Source organism: Coccinella septempunctata, chromosome 8 (genome assembly GCF_907165205.1).
Source record: "Coccinella septempunctata chromosome 8, icCocSept1.1, whole genome shotgun sequence".
NCBI lineage: Eukaryota > Metazoa > Arthropoda > Insecta > Coleoptera > Coccinellidae > Coccinella > Coccinella septempunctata.
The window spans coordinates 19,529,581-19,554,311 of NC_058196.1; the positions used below are offsets into that span (position 1 = coordinate 19,529,581).

General features: G+C 33.5%; 1 protein-coding gene across 1 annotated transcript; it reads right to left on the reverse strand.

The window, feature by feature from the left end:
- Nucleotides 1-1,941: 1,941 nt before the first annotated feature.
- Nucleotides 1,942-24,053, reverse strand: LOC123318630 (protein toll-like). The gene is made up of 5 exons (XM_044905302.1): nucleotides 23,828-24,053; nucleotides 10,172-11,670; nucleotides 7,391-8,023; nucleotides 5,336-5,497; nucleotides 1,942-3,537 (listed from the first exon to the last, which is right to left on the reverse strand). Exons 2-5 carry the CDS (start codon nucleotides 11,660-11,662, stop codon nucleotides 2,677-2,679), a joined length of 3,147 nt encoding a protein of 1,048 aa, XP_044761237.1. The 5' UTR covers nucleotides 11,663-11,670; nucleotides 23,828-24,053; the 3' UTR covers nucleotides 1,942-2,676.
- Between the last annotated feature and the right edge of the window lie 678 nt (nucleotides 24,054-24,731).

Here is a 24,731-nt window from a genome sequence, read left to right on the forward strand (position 1 = left end):
AAAAATAATCGTCAGAAACATGCTCATTTCAAATCGCACACCCGGTATTTCTATATTTCGTTGAACATAAAAATTGATTTCGAAACTATCTTTATAAGGTTTTTCTACACCTAAACCTGATAGTTTCTTAGCAGTTTTTGACGATCATTTGTAGTTGATGTTTGAGAATTAATTATGATCACTCTAAATATATTCCAGAGTTGAATTTTTTTTTATATTCAGGAGTAGCCAACTTGTGATTTTGGGGATTGATGTAGTGCATCCCTAAACCGCTTATACTGGCCTCCTGGTTTCCGGGCTCCCTCTCTGAATTCGCCATACAGAGCTCTTCTGGGGAGTCTTGCATCCTCAGAATGTGGCCGCTCCATCTGAGTCGGGCCCTCGTTACTTGAGTCTCAATTGTTGTACAAAAGCCTAAATATGATACGCGAACTTAGAACATGGAAAATTTAACCGCTGCTCTCAGACCAAACTGTTTAATAGATGGCGTTAGTGAATAGAATCAGTAGTACAGTCAATACAAACTTGCTGAAAAATTTGAGGACGTCGCAAATATATTTTTGAAGATAACCTTCGAGCTTTTATTTGCAAACTTCAATAATTTTGATTATACGTAAAAATTTCCAAAAAGATGGAAACAATTGAATAATCGTCAAGACCGAACGGCTGCTTCGAGCTCCATAAAATTTTCAGATTCATTACTAGAAGAGTTGCTCTTTCAGAATATGTATCACATTTCCATCTACGGTTATTGTTATTGAGAGATAATCCACTCGAAAGGTGCATCGAGCTAAATATAATAAGACTATTTTGATTATTTATGGATGTAAATGTCTTATAGGCCTTATTATCCTACTGCAGTATAATAATGCCTTCTGCCAAGGTTTTTGAAAATGTTCAACTTTGTCTTTCTTTACAGCCGAAGTTGCCATTCTTTGTTTTACTTATTTGACGTTTAAGTTCAATAAACAATGAAATTTGGAGATTAGAGTTCATAGTTTTCGAGTCATTCATAATTGCATATACTGCATTTGTTTAATGCAGTATTATCGATACATAAACTGTAGAGTAACTGTATATCAAATACTGCATTTTTTTAATGCAGAATTATTGATACACAGAAACTGTGCTGTAACTGTATATCAAATAATGCATTTTTCAAGGCAGAATTATTAATACAGAAAGTGTGCAGTAAATGTATATCAAATACTGTATTTTTTAAATGCCGAATTATCAATACAGAAACTGTGCAGTCACTGTATTTTAAAAACTGCATTTTCAAAATGCAGAATTATCAATGCAGAAACTGTGCAGTCACTTTATTCGAATAACTGCGTTTTTAAAATGCAGAATTATCGATACAGAAAGTATACTGTGACTGTATATCAAATACTGCATTTTTTTAATGCCGAATTATCAATATAGAAACTGTGCAGTCACTTTGTTTGAATAACTGTATTTTCAAAATGCAGAATTATCAATAACTGTAAAGTAACTGTATCAATACAGAAACTGTACAGTAACTGTATATTTAATACTGCATTTGTTGAATGCAGAATTATCAATACAGAAACACTGTACAGCAACTGTATATCAATTACTGCATTTTTAAAACGCAGTATTATCAATACAGAAAGTATGCAGTTTCAATACAGTAATTTGTGTGCTGCATTCACGTGGCACTTGTTAGTGCAGTATCTGTACAGTTGCTGTATGTTGTGCTTGTTGGGAATCATCCTTAGCACCTTAGATAGGCCTTTTTACCCGCACCTACCTTATCTTTCATAGGGACATTAAAATAATAATAATCGGGGTTTTGAGTCTATGGTACCTACTTGATTCTCTTAGGCTAGAGAAGCCAGTGAAGCGTTTTGTTTCACAAGAACAGTAGGGGTACCTAAGTTTTAAGATTTCTCGAATTGAAATAATAAACACTTGATAATTTAGCAACATTTAATTGTACAAAAAAATCACAGTAATCAGCTTACTCAAGAGGCAGAAATAAAAAATTCATTCATCTAAACTTATACGATATGTTGTTCTAGATCACTTTTCAGTTTTTTTTCTTCAACATGTTTTCGATATTTTTTCCCACAACAATATAATTTGTAAGAACCAATAATATTTAATATAAATTGGTTGTTGGTATATGTATATTCCAGCCAATAGTTTATAATTACCATATTTCTATATAGTTGTGTATATTGTATATAATACATCATAAAATCATTAGATGCCCTAGGTTTTCTTATGCACAAATCGCTGATGTGTGCCTCTCTGGCAGGAATCTATTATACAAAATAATTATTAAGACGCATCTTTCATCACATGATGAAAACTCTATCTGTATTCATATGGCCTCATTTTTTTTGCTTACATTCTATTCGTTCTCACTGTTTTCAAAGTATGGTCGGATTGTTCATTCAAGTGTAGAAATTTTCTTCGAACATTAGTTGTAGATATACAAAATTTCCAATGAATTCTCTGATTTCCTTCCAAGGAAATTACCAGATCAATACATTTTTCAAAAAATATAGATATTTTGTTCTAATTATTGGTTTTATTACATTCAGCTCAGAATCTATTTCAAAAAACTGATCTAATGATGCTGCATAATTTTTATCACAGATCGATTGTTTCGATAAATACTTGCCCATCGAAAAATCCAAATACTGTTCAAGCAATATCTTTTCCCAGAATTATATCATCATCGTTCTTGAGATCGACATTCACCTCTTTTAAACATTCATTGGAAAAAGAAATCGTGCTATCACTTTCCCTCTTGGAACTAGTTTTATCATCCACGAGTGCGAATTTATCATCGATGAATTTCATCATATTCGCATGCTTCTGCGATTTGTTTTTCAATCCTTTGATCCTTGAATGAGGTAAAGCGTATTTCAGTTTGTCCCAAAACCATGGGTCTCCCCACTTTATATAAGTGTTAGTTTTCAGATAGGCCCTTAGTTCATCATCGAGCAGTTCCATATTAATATCTCCATAGAGAACAATTATGACTCTGGCTCTTCCTTCTCTCATTGCTTCGGTGTGGGCAGTCCTGAACTCCATTTTACCCCATACACTCTCCAAAAAGTTCGGGGATAAAATAACTAAAGTTCTCCTAGAGTCCTTCACTGATGTCGTTACCTGTTTCGCTATAAATTCACCAGGAATCCAGTTTCTGAAGTGCAAACATAATTTATATGGTTTAGGGCCACTTTCTAAGATCGATATCAAATTCTCTATGACGAAATCCTCATCTTTATGAGAGTAGCTGATAAATGCGTCATAAATTTTATCTTTATCCAATTCTTCTTCTTCAATGAGGAACAGACAAATATTATGGGCGTACATCCAAACCTTGATTTCTTGTTGAAATTTATAGTAAAAAGCTGCGAACGAACTTAATACGCATAAACATAATATGAGAACTGCTGCCATAGCCAGAATAATGGGATTTGTGGGACATAAATCTTTTTCGTTCAGGTTGATAAGCAGATTTGAGCTTCCATCGCAAAAGATGTGGCTTGTATCAATCTGAAAAAAAAATCTTCACTCAGAAATCTCTATATTATATTAGGAAGAATATTCTCAGCTATCAGTGGAAATTGTTGAAGACAATTTTTATTTTATATTTTCTCAATCAATAAAACAACATGAGCATGAATGATTCAAGTATTTAAAAAAATGGACCAACTCTCAATATAATGAATGTGATGATTCCTCAATTGGCCTACGAACAAGTCAATGCATGTGGAAAAAATTTAATAATATATTATGGTATTTTTGAGAGAAACACCATATACCTATATTTGTATCGCTATAAATACTGCACTTTGTTAGGCTTAGGTTTGGTTTATACTGGCTGGTAACTTATTCCATAATCCGTTAAACGGTTTTTGACTACTCGAAAAATTTAAAAATTTCAGATATTAAGGATAGTTTATGATGCCCGTAACGTCCAAAGTTTGTAAGAGGGCTCATTCTTGCAGTTTTACGATCAAAACCATGAATATTTATTTCAAGTTTACTTCTACAGTTAGAGATTAGGGAATAAGTTACCGGCCAGCATAAACCATTCCTAAGAGTGCGTTGGTTTCAGATAACTAATTATTATAAAAATTGCAATTTTATGTCCCCCACTAATAATTTATTTTGATATATTGTATTGTATTCAGACGAACTTCTGGTAAGAAATTAAAATTTTCTTCCTTATAACATATTAATAATATTCGAAACATCGTAGTCATTTCAGGTGACATCGAAGAACATATTTCTCCCCTAAAGATATAAAGAATTGATTATATTATCATAAATCTTATTAATTGCAATGAATACACTATGGTTCTTTGCTTTATATATATATATATATTAACAAAAGATTCCTGTGATCCTTGAATCCTCCTATTTATTTTCATTTAGGCCTTATTAGCCCTTATAACAGGTCTTCAATAAGTAAGTTGAGGCATATTTTCAGTGCATTTTCAAATGATCCCATCACATTGAAATGAAAATGAGCATTTTATATTTTTTTTTTCGAAAAATGCTTGGAGCTAGAATGATATATTCCCAACGATGAGGATTGAAGAATAAGAATTCGATTTGGTACGCACATGTGTGACTTGATATACTCTGTAAGAATAGTCATAAAAAAATCAGCATTGCCATTTAAAAAAATTAACAACGACGTCCATATCTTGAATTTGGGACACGCCCTATAGCATACATCGAAAAAAGCGCAATTTGATATACTACATATAATTGACCTGTCCTTGACTTACTAAATTTATTCCGAATTGTAGAATCGCACTTTAGATTCAAAGATAACATTTTTATTGAAACTAACACCAAAAAAGCTTAAAATTGACTGAGATATTTAAAGTTTATTTCGATGAACCAGGAAGAACTGCGATTTTAAACATGTTTGCATTCGGAAATAAAAATAGAAAGTTCCCCCATTTTTCTCTGATAGAATCGAAAAGTCGAAAGATATTTAGTTGAAAATTTCGGTGTGTCAATATGTAGATTTTCATCAATCCAAACCAAAATTATCATTGTTTTTGAAAAAGGAGTCACCTTCTGCAATTTTGCCACATCCTAAGTAAACACCCTGAACATTTAAGCGCTTCAAGTCGATGAATAAATGATCTATGGGAATGTTATTTTTCTGAGGGGTACTTCGGTACCTATGGAGAATCAGGATAATATGAATATGAATATGAATATGAATGAATATCAGGTTTGAAAATTATAGTCAGTTTAGTATATGTTCCGTTGACGCTTTGATATTTGTAAGTCGACACAAACACAAAATTTATATCAATTCCATTTTTACCTGATGAACATGCTGCCTCAAGTAGTTTGTGAAATTAGCTGCCGAACAATCACATTTCCATGGGTTCCCATGAAGAAACACTTTCTTGACAGATGTCGAATTCATAAGTTCCAAAACTCCATAATCAATATTTTCCATTCGATTATTACTTATGTCGAGCACCTGCAATAAGGGATTGTACAATCAAATAATTCCATTAAATTTTTCGGTAAGTTGTTACAGAACAGAACGAGTCGTAATATGACATATATCCTAATGAGGGATATAATAGGCGCTGTAATAACCTGTATGAACTTTTCTATGAAAGAGTGATAACGCCCATATAACAGGTAATAAACTCGGTAATAAATAATAATAAGAATTATTTCAGATGCATACAACCCGCTGATGATGAATATCAAGTGTTACAATCTGAATCGAACTAGCCAATTTGTCATCCTCATGACTATGAAAAAAGGGATAACTTTCCATCGAAGAAGAGTAGATGCTGACCATGGTTTCGATCTCATTTAACTTAGACAGAGCAGCACAACCCTTTCTCTGACAGAAAACGCTTGGAATTGACGTACCCTAATTAAAGGGCCTGTTCCGATATTGCTGGTTTTACTGGCCAGCAATCGAATAACAATAGAACTCGAACGACTTGGCCAATAGGCATCGTCTCTGAAATACTGACAGTACGTTTCAGGCAAAGATTATAGAGAAGGAGACTCTATAATCTTTGCTGTTCAGGAATATCGGAACAGACGGAAATACTAGTAGTAGCTAGTAGTAATAGTAACGGTATTTTATATATCTACATAATGAACTGTTTTTGTGGTGTGTGTGAATAATACGCGAAATGAAGTTCTTCAATAATTAAAAAAATTATACAGGGTCAGTCTTTGACTTTTTTTCTCGTATAAGGCGCCGTTCTCGAGTAAAATTTGATGCTCAAAAATTAAGAAATATCTGTGGAATTTGAAACATTGGGTACTTCGACCGAATGCAAATCTTTAAAAGATCCTCAAATGTGTAGTACCACAGATTTAGCTAGTTATTCTGAAAGTAATTTTGGATTTCCAGAGATGGCACAGCTCATTATAAAAACTAAAAATGGCTATATGTTTTTATCAGGACCGAATCGGAAAAAATGGTATAGGAAAAAAATGTTTCTTTAGTCCTGAAGAATCTACATAATGTTTAGATATTTCTACAAGTGAAAGACTCAGTACTCATTCTGTATAATTATGAATAATTTGGATGCTAAATTGTAAATCGTAATATTAAATTCAATATACAGAGTGACTGAAGGGTCCATTGAAATGACTCCTAGTGAAGATTCCGGATCAAAAAAGTTCCCGCTTAGTTTTCAGGGGAACATTCGATCGAATGGATGTTTTCAACGAAGAATAAGATTTTGCAAAGAGAAATCTATATTCCCCATTCAATAAATCTACTTGATAAATGGCTTTGCAATCAAACTCTAAGATCAGGTGAAATGTCTACATTCAATGCTCGCGTGAAGACTAAGACTAAGACTATTTTAAAAATTTTTTGATTCAGGTTCTTCCCAAGGCGTTATTTCAGCCTTCTATCTTTTAAAATGCTTTTGAAATTGGTCACCTGTATAGTGCAAATCTTCACAAACTGCTGGAGTTGATTCTGCATGACAAAAAAATTACAGTTTGCTATATAATTTCGTCCACAAATGCTTCGTTTTCCGAGATATGGGGTGTTAGTTTTTCTTAAAACCTGACCATTCATTTGTTGCTGCAAAGATGAACAAACAAAATTCCCAATTGTATACCAAAAAACACGCGACACCTACCCCTTAAAACCCACCACATTCTCCATATCATATCTCGACCGCTTTTAGGATCACCCCTTTTCTCCAGAAACTCTCATTTTTTCTTCATATACAATCACCCCCTGCAGTTTGTTGCACTTACTCACTAACACCCTGTATAAAAAAGGACCGCGCGATTAAAATAGCTCTTAATACAAAATAATATAATTCATTTTGCTACTGAATATATTTGATATTTTTTTTACTGATGGATTTGATTAACTCACCTCCAATTTCGGTGGAATCCAATCCATCGATCGTAGTCTGTTACCTCCCAAAAACAATTTCGTAACATTCCAGTTACCAAAGTCGTCCGCTGTAGGTGCTTTTTCCAACAGATTATTCTCTAGATTAAGTTCCGTCTGATTGTAGATGAGGTTTCTGGGTTGATAAATTCTAGGTAGTGATGTTAAATTTTTCTTATCACAACTTATCACAAGGCTGCTATCGAAGGGCCTCCAGGCGCATCCGCATTGAGGAAAGTTTGTACAATTGAAATTTCCAATCACTTCTTCTATCTCACAACTTAGCATCTGTGGTGATACATTTTCAATGGGAATTCCTTTGAAAATTTCAGGAGAATTACAAACTAGGTTATCATACAAGAAGTATATTGAAGTTTTTATGCCTGGATACAATTCGTTTCGTATATATCTCACGAAATCGATGGCGAAACAATCACAAACTATTGGATTGCGTGATAGCCGTACCACTGTGGGAGAGCCAGTGTTGTGATAGGCATCAAGATTCGGTTGTTGATAGGCTGTCACTTCAACATTTTCGAAATTCAAGTGAGATATCTTGTTATTCTCTAAATCGATTATTAGCTCGTTTGTTGTTATCTTCCACAGGGCATTAACCTGGAACAAAAAAATTGCATTTTTTATTCGCAAATGTATGAAATTTCTTCTATAGTCTACAGGGTGTCCCAAGTTTTCGTACACAGACATTTTCTCGCTTATTTGACAAGATAATTAAAAAATAATAATAAAAAAAACTTGTTTATGTCTGAACAGGAAGCATAAGCAATTACAAGACAAAGACATGTAGCAATACATTATGAATATATAATGAAATGTTGAAAATAGGTTACTAAGATACTGAGTATGAGTTTAAGCTAGATGTGCTGCTTTATGCCGTGGAGATTTTTTTATTCTATGGGGTTCTCAAGATAGTCCAAAAAATGTATGGAAAAGGCCAGCCCAGCACTTTGAAAAAAATGGGTTTTTATAGCTGATATATAGCGTGCTTTATATAGAGTGACAATTTGGAAATTTGCCAGTCCAATTATGTCACGACAAGGATGATTTCAGAGTCAATTTCTATTCGTAGGGGGACATATTTTGAGCAGATTTGTAAACCGAAATCTCCTCAACCCTAGGTGTAGGAGCTATCACCCCTAAATTCTCAATAGGGAATAAAGGTTGAGCTATACCTCAATTGAAAGATCACTTGTCCCTCTACATGAATACTATAATGGTTTGCAAATTTTTATTGAGTCCTTTAAATAGTTACAGGGGCTGACAATTTGAAAACTTGCCAGGCCAATTATGTCTCGACAAGGATGTTTTCAGAGAAAATGCCGGAACAGGTCATTTTTTATTCGGAGGGGGACTAGCAGAATTGAAAGCCAAAATCTCCTCAATCTTAGCTGTAGGGGTTGTCACCCCTAAATTCTTGATAGGGAATAGAGGGTGAGCTATACCTCAATTGGAAAACAATAGTAGGTATTATGTAGAGAGACATATGGTCTTCCAATTGAGGTTTAGCTCACCCTTTATTCCCTTTGAAGAATTTAGGTTTGAGGAGATTTCGTCTTACAATTTTGCTCAAAATATGTCCCCCTACTTTTGAAAATTGACCTGTTCCGGATTTTTCTTTGAAAACATCCTTTTTGAGATATAATTGGCCTGGCAAGTTTTCAAATAGTCACCTCCTGTAACTACTTCAAGGAATCAATAAAAATTTGCAAACCATAGTATTCATGTAGAGGGTCAAGTGATCTTTCAATTGAGGTATAGCTCACCCCCTATTACCTATTGAGAATTTAGGGGCGATAGCTCCTACACCTAAGGGTTGAGGAGATTTCGGCTCACAATTCTGCTCAAGATATGTTCTGCTACGAATAGAAATTGACCTTGACCTGGTATTTTCTCTGGAAACATCCTTGTCGCGATGTCGCGACATAACTGGCCTGGCAAGTTTTTTAATTGTCACCCTGTATGTAGTGAGTTGTGCCGTTTGAATTTTTGCAAGATTTCCCCTCATTGCCCGGAAAATCTAAAAAGAAGAAGGAAGTTAACCCAGCACTTTTGTTTTTTGTTCCTAAAAATGAGTGGATAATTTGTGCTACATTTGTTCTGACTTGTGCCTCAAATATTTTCTCGAAAATTGGTCGCGAAATTGAAAAAAAGCTAACTGGCTTTTATATCGTTGTGCTACATTTGTCTGACTTGTTTGTTGAGATTCTCAGAAAAAGCTCCCAACTTTTTCTTCAAATGGTGGATATTAGGAAAAATCCAAAAAATTTTTTTTCAAGAATCGAAAAGTGTTGAGCCAACTTTATTACACAATTATACCACGTGATTTTAGATGCGGTTCAAGGGAACTTACATCTTTTTCCGATTCCCCTTACACAATACAGGGACAGAAAACGGAAAATTATTAAACTAGTTGATTTTACCACTGCAGATTTTCTCTGATTGAAGAAATAATCGTGAGGTACAGAATACACAACAAAAGAATAGAGAATTTCAATTTCAAAGAGTCGTTCTGCTGGTTTAACTGTTCATATTTATTTCATTATTTTTGTATATTTGACTAGGGTGTTATTCACTCTTAATACTTCCGGAAATAAAATGAAAAACTACCTATATGCGTAAAATTTGATAAATTCTTTCGAGAATGGTTTTCAATGATTTATTGTTTTTATTGAATAAATAATAAATTTAACTCAGTGAAAAGGGGACATCCTCGTGAATTAAGTAATTAAGGTACTAGAAACTCACCCTCAATGAGCTTATATTGTTGGTACTAATGTTGATAGATTTCATGGATGTTAATAACACCAGGTCCTCTGGAAAATCCATCACCTCATTGTAGCTCAAGTCGATTTCTTCCAGATCGCCACATTTGTTGAAGGGGCTTATTTGATAAATCGATTTGTATTCATATTTGTACGAATTATGGCTCAATAATATTTTCTGCAGTAATTTGTTTCGCGAAAAAGCACCCAGATCGATGTCTTTGATTTTATTGGAATTCAAGTTCAACTCTTTCAGTTTAGTCACATGTTTCAGAAGTTCCGAATTTATTTCTTGAAGTTCATTGTGTTGGAGGTCCAGTACTTCTAAATTCGCTAAAGATGAGAACGTTTCATCATTCAGTTTTTCTATTTTATTATATGCTAAGGAAAGTCGTCTCAGATTCACTAAATCTGTAAAAATATTTCTAGCGATGTTTTTGATTTGGTTTCTTTCTAGAGAAATATGAACTAGAGATGTTGAGTTCTTGAAGGAATCTTCAGGCAGAGAGGTTAAGTTTGATCCTCCCACGTCCACGATCTTCAAATGTTTCAGATCTGAAAAAACCCCATCTTCAATAGCGAGTCCAGGGTTTCCACTGAGTACCACTTGCTCCAATAATTTATTAAATTGGAACATTCTACGGGAAACATTTTGTATTGAATTGTATCTGAAACTTATGTTCACTAAGTTAGGTGTAAAATCAAATGCCCCTTCTTCTATTGTCTCTATTTTATTGAATGCCAATTCCAATACTTCCAAATTCTTTAGACCTTCTAATGTATGACGTTCTATTACACGCAATTCATTCTTCCAAATGTACAGTTTTTGCAGACTGCTCAGATTTCGAAAAAGATTTCTTTGGAGGGTTTCCAGATGATTATCCGATATGCTGATAAATTTTAATTTTGATAGTGTAGAGAGTGAATTTTCTTGCAGTCTCAAGTTGTTTCTGTCCAACTCCAAGGAAATTAATTCTGGAAAATTCTCGAAAAAACCGTCCCCCAAAGTGGTTAAATCATTTGCTCTCAGTTTCAACTCAGTAACATTCTGGACGCCTCTAAATTTTTCTGTCGGGATGGTATAGTTTTCGAAAATTCCGTACTCAAATGTGAGAGCATCGAGATTTTTCAATCCGAAGTGATCCACTATTTCTCTCACCCCGTTCTCTGGTAAGGGGCAATAATTTATTCTTAATTTGTCGATGTTTTCGAATTTTACTTTGGGTAGTTTTCGAGAGTTGAGGATTTTCACATCGTCGCTGCAATCAATTAGAATGAGGGAGTTGGGGTAGATGTGAAGTATGATATCCTCATTATATTTTGAATCCAAACATCGATATTCGAAGTGTTCTGTGTTGTTGAGACATTGGCAGTTATCTGTCTTGGTGCAAAATTGGTCAGCGCTGGATGTTGTTTGGAATATGATGGAGACGAGAAAGAAAGCCCATTTTTTCTTCCAGTAATTCGAAAACATCTAGGATCCTGAAAAGACATTCATAATATAAAAAAGGATGGAATATATTAGGAATTTCCATTCTACAGGGTGTCCGGTCAGTGAGGATACATGGTTTATTCCTGATAAGAATAAATAATATACAGAGGAAGTGGAAAGAAACGCACAAAATTCATATTTATGTATTCACTATTTTGTAGAAAATAACTCGAATAGGTCAATTTTCATCTTAAATCGCCCTCTTCTCATCAAAAAGCTGAAGTTATTAAACTTATTAATCGAATTCTTATTTTATATGTACAAATTATAATCCATATACATCCATTCAATTGCTACGTTCTCAATATATCCAGAAATGAAGAGGTTTCAGTGATTTCGTTGACTAATTTTCACCTTGCATGCTTAAATATTGAACCACATTCGAAAAAAAAAATTAAAATGAGGAAAACTGCTCATTTAAAAATAAGCATAACTTTATTTCAAACAAAAGTAACGTCACTGCAACAAATCAAATCTACATTTCAAAATTTCAATTGAATACTTTTTCAGCTAACAATAGCATGATCATTTCCCAACTCTTCTTATAGTAGGTCCTTTCGTTTGCATAAAATGTGTCGCACTTTTTTACACTCGATTTTAGTATTCGTTTATTGATTGGATTTACACCAGTGTAGAGGAGGTGTAATTTATCTACATCTCCTTTTGACTATGTGTAGATAAACTACACTTCTCTACACTGGTGTGAACCAAATCGAGTGTAGAAAAGTGCTATACTTTTTATGCAAACGAAAGGACCTATATTCTTGATCATAAGGAAAAATGAAGCATTGTGTAGGTATATGTACAGGGTGACCTGTTTAAAATTCCCTATCCCCTTATCTAGGAAATTATAATAGCTACAAAAAAAATTTCATATGGAAGTTGTTCACGCCCTTTCGAACTTTATTTTTTTTATGAAATTTGAAATGACAATCAATTATATACAGGGTGGTGGCAAAAAGTTGTTTTGTTGAATGGAACATCCAATATATTATTAGATATTTGAATAGAGCTTGAAAGGACATTTACAAATATATGGGTCAAAGGGGGTCTGTGAGTTATTATTTTTGACTTATGAGCATTTGTCTGTCAAAAAGTATCCAAATTCAAAAGCCTGTAAAATGTATTCTATTGAACCTAGAAAGTTATACGTGGTGTCAAAAAATTTCAAATATCAAATTCTCAATACTACCAACAAGTAATTTGAAAATTGTAGTTCTTCTCAATTTTTTTAAATTTCAGATTATGAGTCTTATGTGGTTTGTGATATTTTGACGAATGAACATGCGGGTTTGATTAGATATTGTCATATTCGAATTTTTATATTATTATTAATCTCATTGTCATCGAATGCATTTCGAAATTATTATCGCATATCTCGGATGATAGTATACTCGTATGATTAGAGTGTGTGAATAGTGAATGACAGCTTTTGCATATATCGAAACTTGCATGCTTCACGACGTATGATACAGCTTCGTTCTAGATTCAAGAGCAGCGATTGTCAAAGAGGTTTTTGTAGAAAAGTTACCAGGATTCCCTGAAATTATTTTGGAAAAAACACCACAATGTTTTCGAAATATCAGAGATTATGTGATAAGATGAAAATGCCAACTGATTCAAAGAAAAACTCTTGATGAAACTGTTACGATCGTTATATAGGGTAAATTACCTTAATAATAGGGTAGTAAAGATGATTCCAACTTACAATAATTCTTCGGTGTATTGCATGATGAGTAAAGACTTATGAAATTATTTTACCTAGACAAGATGTAAGGAAAGCTCAATGAAATTACCTGACTTTTGCATCGGGGAGATACAACAACAATGTATAATTTCAGTTTTCGTTCTATGCTCCGACTTTCAATAAAGCATTAATTTATTGAATACAATTTAGAGACACTCTGTATAAACTTACTGTTATAGTACCACTTCCTGGAACATGAACAATCTGTGCACCGTTTACAAAAATAGCGCTAAAATTATTTAGATCAAAGGTTTCCCATGATAGTCATTTTTTTAATTTATTATTCCAGTGCACTTTCTAAAGTTCATGAAGATGGATTAGAAAGATTGAAATAAAGAAGTTGTTATGCGAGGTGATAATAATACCCTAACAGTACAAGACTGAATAACATAAATCGATTTAATTTTCAATAAATTATAAGAAGAACTATAAGGTACTCACTTGCGAAGATTATATTTCGAAACAGAACTATTTCGGAATGCAAAACATTAAGACTTCAACACCAAGATAGAGAATGAAGAAAGTGGAGCAATAAGCACGAACTAGAACAAGACCATCATTATAAATGAATATCCATTAGTCAGATAAGTCTTCAAAGAAATCTTCGAAGGGCCTGGCAGTCATAAGTGTTTGTAAATAATATCGTATTTATGAGAAAAATTTTGGAATTCCCTCATCAGTCATCAGGAAACTTCTGTAACAGTTCATAATTATAATAATGATCCAAAATTCATGCGAATTTCCGAGATTATAATTTCTAGTTAATCTCATTATTTCAGGGCCGAATTTAACTGAAAGAAAAAATCTGAGAAGTAAGTGAATTAAGAGAAATCTGAAAAGTTCAAGAAAATAGGTATTTTATACGAAAAAATACTACGAACTTCGTTATTTCAAATTTTGAATCGTCATCTGAGTGTTTTTGACTAGCACTTCTCTATCCCTATTCCTGATACTTTAGGAGAAATTATAATAATTAATTTTCTACACAAAACAATTGCCCAAAACATGGATCCAATGAGATAGGCATAGAAAGGACATTTTATATTTAAGGAAGCTGAAATTTTGAAAATGGGTCACTGAGCTCCCGATGATGGGTTTCGTGTAGAAGAAAAAAGTGGGTTTGTGATATACAGAGTGTTTCAAAATTCTTCGTCTTCTCACTCGCAGCACACTCAGCAAGCATAAAGTTGATATTACAAATGGAACGCACTACTTTTTATCTGAAATTTTCAGAGAAAATCAAAAGATGTCTCTAATAATACAGGGTGTATTTGAAAGTGAGGCTTTTTTTTCAACAGAAGGTAGAACTGGTCAAGGTCAAAATGAAGCATTTCACCAAAAACCACCTATACAAAACTTTCAAAATGGCAAAGTTGAAAAAAAATTGGAAATGATTACCGAAATAGATCCTAATACGACTCTAGACCGTTTGTTAGCTGAATTATCGCAAAGCAGTGGGAAAAAACTTATCTCCTGATTCGACCATGTGGTTTCGTTTAGGATATTGGCTCGTTCAATATTTACGTGATAATGAAAATGGAAACTTACGATTTCGCTGAATTGTTCTCATTATTTTTTAGTAACACGATTGTATGAAATGGCTCTTTTCGATACCAACTGATAGAAGAGACTTAGGACACAAGTGTAATTAAAAGAATAATACTTCAAAATCTCACTAATAAAATTCGTCTAAATTATTCACGATTTTTTTCACAATGAGCTTCACAATCTTCTTGTTCGAACATTCCAACAATCGTCGTAAAAATGGGATGAAATTGGGAAACAGCATAGCACTTTTTCAACATAACTAACATAAGCACTTTCAAGAAACTGCCTCGATTTTCTAAATTTTTTTTCATCCTGAATTGCACGATACAACAATTATGATTCTCTCAAAAGTGACCTGATGCATCTAATCCGATGAACTTGGTACTGAACTATTCATTGTCCAGCCATATGTTTATTTTAGAAGCTGGAGTCATCTTCCACAGTCCCGTACTTGAAATTCAATGAAATTTTGTCGAACTTCTAGGGGTTGTATCTCAGCCATATTAGATATTTTATATAGACAATTTTTGGTTGAATTATTTGAATTATTTTGATGAGTTCTACCTTCTGTCAAAAAAAAAGCAGCAGCTTTGAAAACTCGCTGTATATCATGCTCCCATACGAAGACCTCGTGGTTTCAGAAATAAAGTCAAATTTCTCCATAAAAGTGAGGGTTTTCAGCGTACGGCTTCGGTTGCTAAGGGATTCATTTTTATGTTTACTGAATTCCATTCTCCCTTTCAATGGAACTATTAAAAATATTTAACGTCCAGTTTCATAATCGAATTTAACGTCACTTTAAGCTTAAAGCTTCCTTTACTGTCATTTTTAGTAGGTTTAAAGGAAGCTTTAAAATTAAAGCGACTTTAGGTTTGATTATGAAACCGGCCGTAAATGTTTATCCCATATGGGCCTTCACCGGCTTCAACCAACGTCAAGCCAGGCCCATCTAAAGATTCCCGCGCAAAAGTGCGTTCAGCCGAATATTTTTCTCATGATGTGAAATCGTACGTATATTACATGTGACAGCGGTTTTTACAATTTACTGACATCTGTATCAACAATTTCAAGGGCATTCCTCCAGAAAATCCACACCATGAAATTTCTATAAAATAGGAATTTAAAATATAGTGATAATAACAATCACATGAACGGTCATAACCAAATATTCCGAAATAGTTACTCTAAAAGTGAGTCATTAAATAGACGCACAAATTGTTTTCTTACAGAGCCGGATTCAAGGAGAATGGAATGATACTCAATTGTTTCTGGAGCTATACAGGTACACATGTTTCTCAGTACCTAATCTGTACTTTCTTCTTTTCATGAACTTACTCAATTGCTTATCGTGAATTGAAAAGACAGACAGGAATTTATGTTCATACCATGGAAGGGCCGTGCCCGCCCTGGCCCCTACATATCTACGTCCATGCGAAACTCCTACGAGGAGGAGTACCAAAATTGTGCAATGTATTAATGAAACTGTGTTGTTTGAATACAATATCGATCTTTCAGAAATATTTTCTCCGGGTTCTTTATCGATGGCGAATATAAATATTCTGAATATTTACATCTGTAAAAACCATGAGTTGGTCAAAGATTGGAAGCAATGCATTGCAATGTTTAGAAGGAGTGAAGGAGATCAGGTGAAACGTTCGATGTTCTGGCTAGAGACGAAGTTTTCGAATTGATTCATGACACACCGAATGAGACATTTGTAGTGAACATACATAGTTGTAATGTACTGGGTGATTGTTTATGTATTTTACTCAGAACCATTTTCAGTCAATAGTGGTTTTCAAAAACGTCCAAAAGGGCAAATATTAAGTATTCTTTATGGGCATTCAGAATTCAATACCTACTCATTATAAATTTTATGTAGCCTGGTATTTTTCAAATGGGACACTCTGTACCTAATTTTCCTAATCGTTGAAGTTCCCTCTTCTACTTTCGAATATACAGGGTTAGAACTATTTAGAGGCTGACTATAGGAATATCGAAAACCGTTAAAAATAAAGGGTGGCTTAAATTACAAAAAAGTAGTACACCAGTATAATCGCTATATAGGATTATGACTACAAACCGAATTTCGTGTAGTTATCTCCAAAAACAAATGAGTTATGAAAAAAAAATGATAATCGTGATTTTCAGTTTTTTTGAGATACCTCAGGAACCGTCAGAGATATTTGGGAACCGTTTACACCAACCTACTCATCCTTGAATAACGCACAGAACACACCCATCTTGACTTACTTTATGGAATAACGCAACTTTTTCGTAATTTGAGCTACCCTGTATTTCTAACGGTTTTCGATATCCCTGTAGTCCCCCTCTAAATAGTTCTAACCCTGTATACAGGGTGAGTCTTTGGCTCTTACAAATATTTCAACAGAAGATTATTGAGGTCAAAAAAAAACACTTTTTTCCTATACCATTTTTTCCGATGCCATTTTAAATTTTCATAATGAGCTGTAAGCCACCCCTATAAAAACAAAATTAGCTCAGAAAAACTAGTAGATCTTTTAAAGAAAGTTGTATTCGGACAAAGTAGCCAATTTTTCGAATTTCACAGATATCTTTTATTTTAAAACGTCAAGTACATATTCATTAGATAGCGTCTAACTTATTTTCGTGAGTTGGGTTCTTTGAATTTTTTGTATTTTAATGGCACGTAAAGGTCATAATGAAAATGAAAACATTGGGAGACGTGCGGGATATCTTGTGTTCGAAGAAGATTCATCAAAAAAATGAAAAACACTATATTCCGAAATTCATTTCATTCGATAAAACAGTTTGAGAGATAGAACTAAAAATAATTTTTTTATGGTTTTTCAACAGCCTGTATCTCTTGAACCGATCCGATTTGGAAAAAATTGTGAAGGATGAAAGTGTTTTTTTTTAAATATTTGTACGAGTTAAAGATTCACCCTGTATGTGCATTTTATCGAGCTTATCTTTGTCAGGGAGTTTCTGTTGTCATTTTCCGAAAAATAAGAGTTTTTGGTCTACATCTAAGGCGGCTGTAGAACGTCACACAACAGTAGCTGTGGATAATAAAACTATTAAATCTTCTTTTCATGCAAAATTTGAGTGTTGATATATAAACAATGATATATTCTGAGGTAGAAAGAGTTGATATTGTGTCAGGTTTTATAAATTTTTTTTTTTATGAAACCAACGTTTGGCACATCGTAAGAACAGATGACTTCAGTATTATTATGAATAAAAATAAGTCAATGTCAAACAAAACAATAATTGTTGTATTATCTATGGCTACAGTCGTGTTGCTTTCTGCAGCTCAGATTGAGATGAAAAATCTATATTGTTCGAAAATTGACAAAGATAACCCCAATAAAGTATAAATATTCGAAATCAGAAGAAAGAATCCTACCGATTAGTAAAACAAAAAACAGGGGGTTTAATTCAAAGAATACCAAATTACATAGAATTTTTAGCTTTTCTGTATTTCCTAGCAGATACTGAATTCTGATAGGAATACTGAATTCCAATAAAAAAATACCTCATATTTGCCCATTTAAACGTTTTTGCAAGACCAATATTAACTGAGATAGCTAGTGAATAAAATATAAACAATCACCCGGTTCATAGTTGCAATAATATACTCGGTGTATTTACAATGCGGAACTTGTGAATAGGCTAGTTACTCGTATAGAAGACAAATAAACGTCAGTTCGGTGAATGTACCAGAGATAAAAACCCATAAATAGCGTTTTTTCACAGTTGTTGACAAACATTTCAAGGATTCAGAGAATGAGCCGAATGAAGTTCTCAGCTACTTACAAATTTGCATATTGTTGAGAAAATAAAATGGATTGAAGAACTTAAGGGGGTGGTGGTGGTACCTGGTACCACCGAAAAATCTAATGCTGCTTCAATTTTATCAACGGAAACGTGGAAAAGTCATCATATCACGGTAGGAGTGCATATTTGACTCCATGTTTCTTCACGACATGTTAATGTTTTGAGACTTCCTGAATTCTGCTGCATCTTCAACAAAGAGCATTATTGACATTTTTGTGGAAGGCAGGGAACTAATGGATGTTGTACCTATATGCAAAGCTTGCGATTTTTCTTGTTATTTTTGGAATATGCTCATCATTTTCCATGAAAAATAGCTTCATATATATCATCAGAAACATCTTCTGAAACTCTTTACGGTTTATACTCCCAGTCTCTAGATCAAAATAAATTAAAAAATTGAAATAATTGATTTTCTCCTGCGTAAATTCTTGCAAGTTTGTTTCAGAGACTGGAGTGAAAACCCTTAAGAGTTTCAGAAGATGCAGAGTCCTCCCAGATTGAATTTCAATCGATATCTCATCGAAAAACAAATAATGAAACAAGCATGTGCCAAACTTCGCCAGTTGCACTTGAATTTTGATAATTTTATTCGGTATTTTGGGATATATTTCAAGTCTTCTCAAGCTCTCAACACCAGCCGAACAGATTTTCATTATAAGTACTCACAACCTATATATAACCATAATAACGTTAGTTGTTAAAAGCATGTGATTCATGAACTTATCGTTATATTCATTTAATTTGAAATTCCTGTTCCTGATACTCAAGTTTTATGCATTGACGAAGGTCATTCCAACCTCCGTCTGTAAACTGGATAGTCAAATTTTCAAAACAAAAAATTGGTGTTTTCAATAAAATTTTTGTGATTTCACATCTTCCAAAACTGTTGACAGGGAATAGAAAACTCTTCAGCTACATTCATCATTCAATGACAGAAATATTGAAACGGATGCAAAAATATTATTGTCTCGAAGAATGCAGAACGTACGAGGCGTTATAACTGATGATGTACATGATATACTTTTTCCTGGCTATTTATAATGATATTACTTTATATTTTTCAGGCTGAAAAAATGGATATTTTGCAGCTTCAATTAGGGGATCCTACGTCCAAGGCACGACGCATTAACTAAAGAAGAATTAACAGAAGAGTTCACCATGGACATTGAAACGAATATCAAAAATTATAGCCCGAACAGCAAAAATTGGAGTGAAGCCATCAATATACCTATGCAACACTAAGCTACCCGTTTGGCATTTGTTGGACCACAAATGACATAGCATCACTACAACAAAAAATAAAAAGTCTAACAAACATTATTCAGAATATTATAATATAAATTATATATTATATATTGAGTGAATTATATGTAACAATAATCGAAAAAAAAATATGGAAAATTGAGTCTTACACATCTTTGTCAATTAATGATTTTCTTACAACTTTTCAGTTCATGCATAGTTATACATATGGTATTTATTCATATCTGTACATACTATATAAAATATACATTTCTTCAGCAAATTTTCCGAACAGGTAAGTATGGGAAATAATTCAGTATGTATGTTCAGAAACATCCGACAAAGTAGTGGTGGAATTCAGTATTTAGCAATTGAAAAATTAACTTAAGGCGTCACGTCTCTTCATTTAGATAAAAAAATTCTAGTAGCATTCAATAGCTTTAATCAAGGTTCGAAATTCACCGTGGAATTATAAACACAAAATAATTCACATTCACTGTTAAACGACATGTAGGTATTGGCTAAACTAATCGATATACAAGGTGTCTGTAAACGAATGCGAAGGACTCAGGGAGATGATTCCTCGATGAAAATAAGCAGGGGTAGTTCCTATGAATTTTTTTCGAAATCGACCTCCCTTCCAAGATACAGCCTCTGAAAGACGATGTGACAGTTTTCAATTATTTTTTACGGGTTCTAAAAAACACTGACAGCGGGTTTCATAAAACTTTGATTGTCCGATCAACGATTGGACACTCACTCGATTACTAAAACAAAATCACTGAATCCACTTCATTTCTGAATCTATTGAAGAAGAAGCAATTGAGAATGATTGAATGGACGTATGAACATAATAATTTGATGCAAAAATGATATTTTGAACGATCACGACTGAATTATCGATTGAAAACAAATTGACGTCCATTCGTCAATCAAGCTTTGATTCCCCGATCAAGCTTTATGAAACCCAGGGAATGTCATAAAACTACACTTAATAAGAAGCACTAAGTACATGTTACTCACACAATTTTATTAGATCTCATAACTTTATTATTAAGGGTTGAAAATATCAACCCCTTAAAATTTCCACCAAAAATTGTTTTCTTGTGAAAGATTTTCGAAAAATAAAATTCTCTTATGGTTTCTCATTCAATTCTGGAAAAAAAGTCTCATGCGAAATTTCGACACAGTGATGCTTTTCTCGGAATATATAAAAACTTACAAGCAGTATACGAAGGTCTATGAGGCAGAGAGTTGATGCATATATTTTAGCGGGAGGTAGTCATTCTATGGAACACTTATATTGGAAGGCGATGACGAGTTGACAGTTTTTAATTTTTTTTTAACGGGTTCTAAAAAACACTGAGTCATAAAATTATACATAATATGAAGCACTAAGTAGATGTTACTCACACAATTTTTTCAGATCTCATAACTTTATTATTAAGGGTTGAAAATATCAACCCCTTAAAATTCCTTCAAAAATTGTTTTCGAATTTTCGAAAAATAAAATTCTCTTATGGTTTCTCATTCAATTCTGGAAAAAAAGTCTCATGCGAAATTTCGACACAGTAGATGCTTTTCTCGGAATATATAAAAACTTACAAGCAGTATACGAAGGTCTATGAGGCAGAGAGTTGATGCATATATTTTAGCGGGAGGTAGTCATTCTATGGAACACTTATATTGGAAGGCGATGACGAGTTGACAGTTTTTAATTTTTTTTTAACGGGTTCTAAAAAACACTGAGTCATAAAATTATACATAATATGAAGCACTAAGTAGATGTTACTCACACAATTTTTTCAGATCTCATAACTTTATTATTAAGGGTTGAAAATAACAACCCCTTACAATTTTCCTTCAAAAATTGTTTTCGTGTGATATATTTTCGAAAAATAAAAATCTCTTATACTTATTAGGTCCTTTCGTTTGCATAAAAAGTGTAGCACTTTTCTACACTCGATTTGATTTACACCAGTGTAGAGGAAGTATAGTTTATCTACACATAGTCAAAAGGAGATGTAGATGAACTACACCTCCTCTACACTGGTGTAAATTCAATCAGCAAACGAATACTAAAATCGAGTGTAGAAAAGTGCTACACTTTTAATGCAAACGACCTATGGTTTCCCATTCAACTCTGAAGAAAAAAAGTCTCTTGCAAAATTTCGATACAATCGATACTTTTCTCGGAATAAATAGAAACTTGCAAGCAGTTCTGATCACTGTTCATTCCATTTCATCGCGTTAATACAAAGGCTGTATCTTGGAGGGGATGTCGATTTCGAGAAAAATTTATACCTCTGCTTATTTCCAGCGAGGAATCATCTCCCTAAGTCCTTCGCATTTCTTCACAGACACCCTGTATAAAAGGCAGAATCTCCGAACACAATAGAAACTCCCTAACCAACCTGAACCCTTTGTAGACCAAAAAGATAAAAATACCGCATTAATAACAGGTAAAAAATCTCATTCATTCCATTTCATTCATTTCGATCCAGGAGTTGGAATATACGGTACACAAATAAATTTAAAAAACGTCAAATACATGAGAGGATATCTCGAAAACAAGAAGAAGATTCAATCAATAAAACAAATGAAATGATTTAATTGGTGGTATTCTGTATTCAGACCCTATGTAGAAAATTAAACGTTGTGATCTATTTTTCATTAAAAACTGAATCTCATGTGATTATTAATTTTTTTACCGCTCTATAGTTGCATATCCATTTTCTTGTCGAGTGGAATGAGATCTTGGGAGCAAATGTATATGAGAGATGATAAATAAATATAGTTTTCATATTCAAAATCCCAGATTCATAACTCATTCTATCAAATTTCGCTTATCATTGTATTGTACTATGTGAAATATCATTGCGACACACTGTATTTTTAATGTACGTGCCAACTGCTCAGTCAGTTTTTGTTGGAATATATGTGGGACTGTGGTCAAAAGTTGTTTTTTTCATGATAATATTGTGAATTCATATTCATGATATTTATTATGTATTTCATTTTTTCGACTCACTAAGATGAGGCCCTCACTGCCCTCAGTTAGAAAAGGTTTCTCCACGTCGCGAGCCCTTTATTTTGTCCTTTATGCATATGGCAGAGAATTTGAAAAAGTCCGGAATCGAATCAATAGACCATTCATATTGTACTCAAGAGTTCGTATTGATAAATAATTAGCTAAAAATGAGTCAGTAAACATTAAATTCGAAGGAACTAATGGGGATTGTAAATGAAGGAAGAATTTTTTGGTTCTTATGTATCCATTACATTCAACTTATGCAACAACATCTGTGAGAGTTCAATGCTTTCTCTTTTAGTGAAAATAATTTTAATGTCATAATACCTACACAATCCAAATCAATAAAAGTAGTTTTACTCTGCATTCAGACTGCAAGGGAAAAATTCAATACAGTGAATTCTACCTATTTTGTATTCCTAATACCCTGTCTTACCCTGGCGATCAAAAGCTTGATTATCAATTACACCTATCGATTAGTTCTCGATAATTCAGATTTGAACCTCTAGAATAGTATTGTCGCATCGACGAATTATGGTCGATAAATTTATATTCATTTTTATGATTTTATGTAGTTTGGAAAGGCTGTTAGAAGATTGATCGGACAATCAATTTTTTGTGACCTAAAAAGATTCAACAAAACCTTAGGTTCATTCTGATACTTGCAGTCTTTACATTTGAGTAGGTAAAACTCTTTCTAGGAATCGGAGTCCGGATTTAAATTCGAATCAGACGTCAAGAAGTAGAAAGAACTCACCTTGAGTAACAAGAGCTGGAGGAATATTCGGACACAAATAAATTAACCTGTACACATCGATTTCCAACTTGAAACATTCACATTTCCCGAATTAATCGTAAGGTAGTTTTCACATATTTTTATTCACTTGTGGATAAACGCACTTTGCTTTTGAAAATATAAACACAAAAATCAGGAATCCAAATTGAGTCGTGTATGCTTAAGTAAACACTACTTACTGCTCACATCTGCGCAATGACGAAACGATTGGGATCAGTCAATAATTACATTAAAAAGACCTCGAACTCAGTGGCGGGCTTCGATGAGTATACGAGAAAGTTACGATATAGATTTCGATATAACAGGTGCTTACTGAATCTTATTTAGTTACGAAGTTAATTGTTGGTAATTTCATGACTAAATGTTCGTTAGGAATGCGCTTTCCTCATAGTTCCTGCATGCCGGGATGGAGGTATATCAATTATCCTATTATAAACGTAAATTCTCAGGTTTGATCCGGCAATTTTACGTCAGCAGCAGCAGCAGATTTAAGCAAGGTATTCGACTCGGTGAATCGGAGAGCGCTATGGAAAATTATGGGACGCCTTGGTGTACCCGAAAAATTCTTAGCAGTGTGTAAAAGCCTTCATATCAACAACACCTATAGAATACAGCATAATGGCTCTACAACCGACCATCTCTTAACCAGCTCTGGAATAAAACAAGGCTGCGTGTTATAGCGCCTTTAGTGTTCAATATTTTCGCCATAGCTGTCTCGATAATTGCTGACATGCCTGTAAAAGGTGTTGGAATAAGATTCAGATTTGATGGAGGCCTATTTAACCTGAAGCGCCTCAGATCAAAAACCCGTTCAATTTCAATATGCAGACGACTGCGCACTTATCGCTAGCAGCCCAGAGGATCT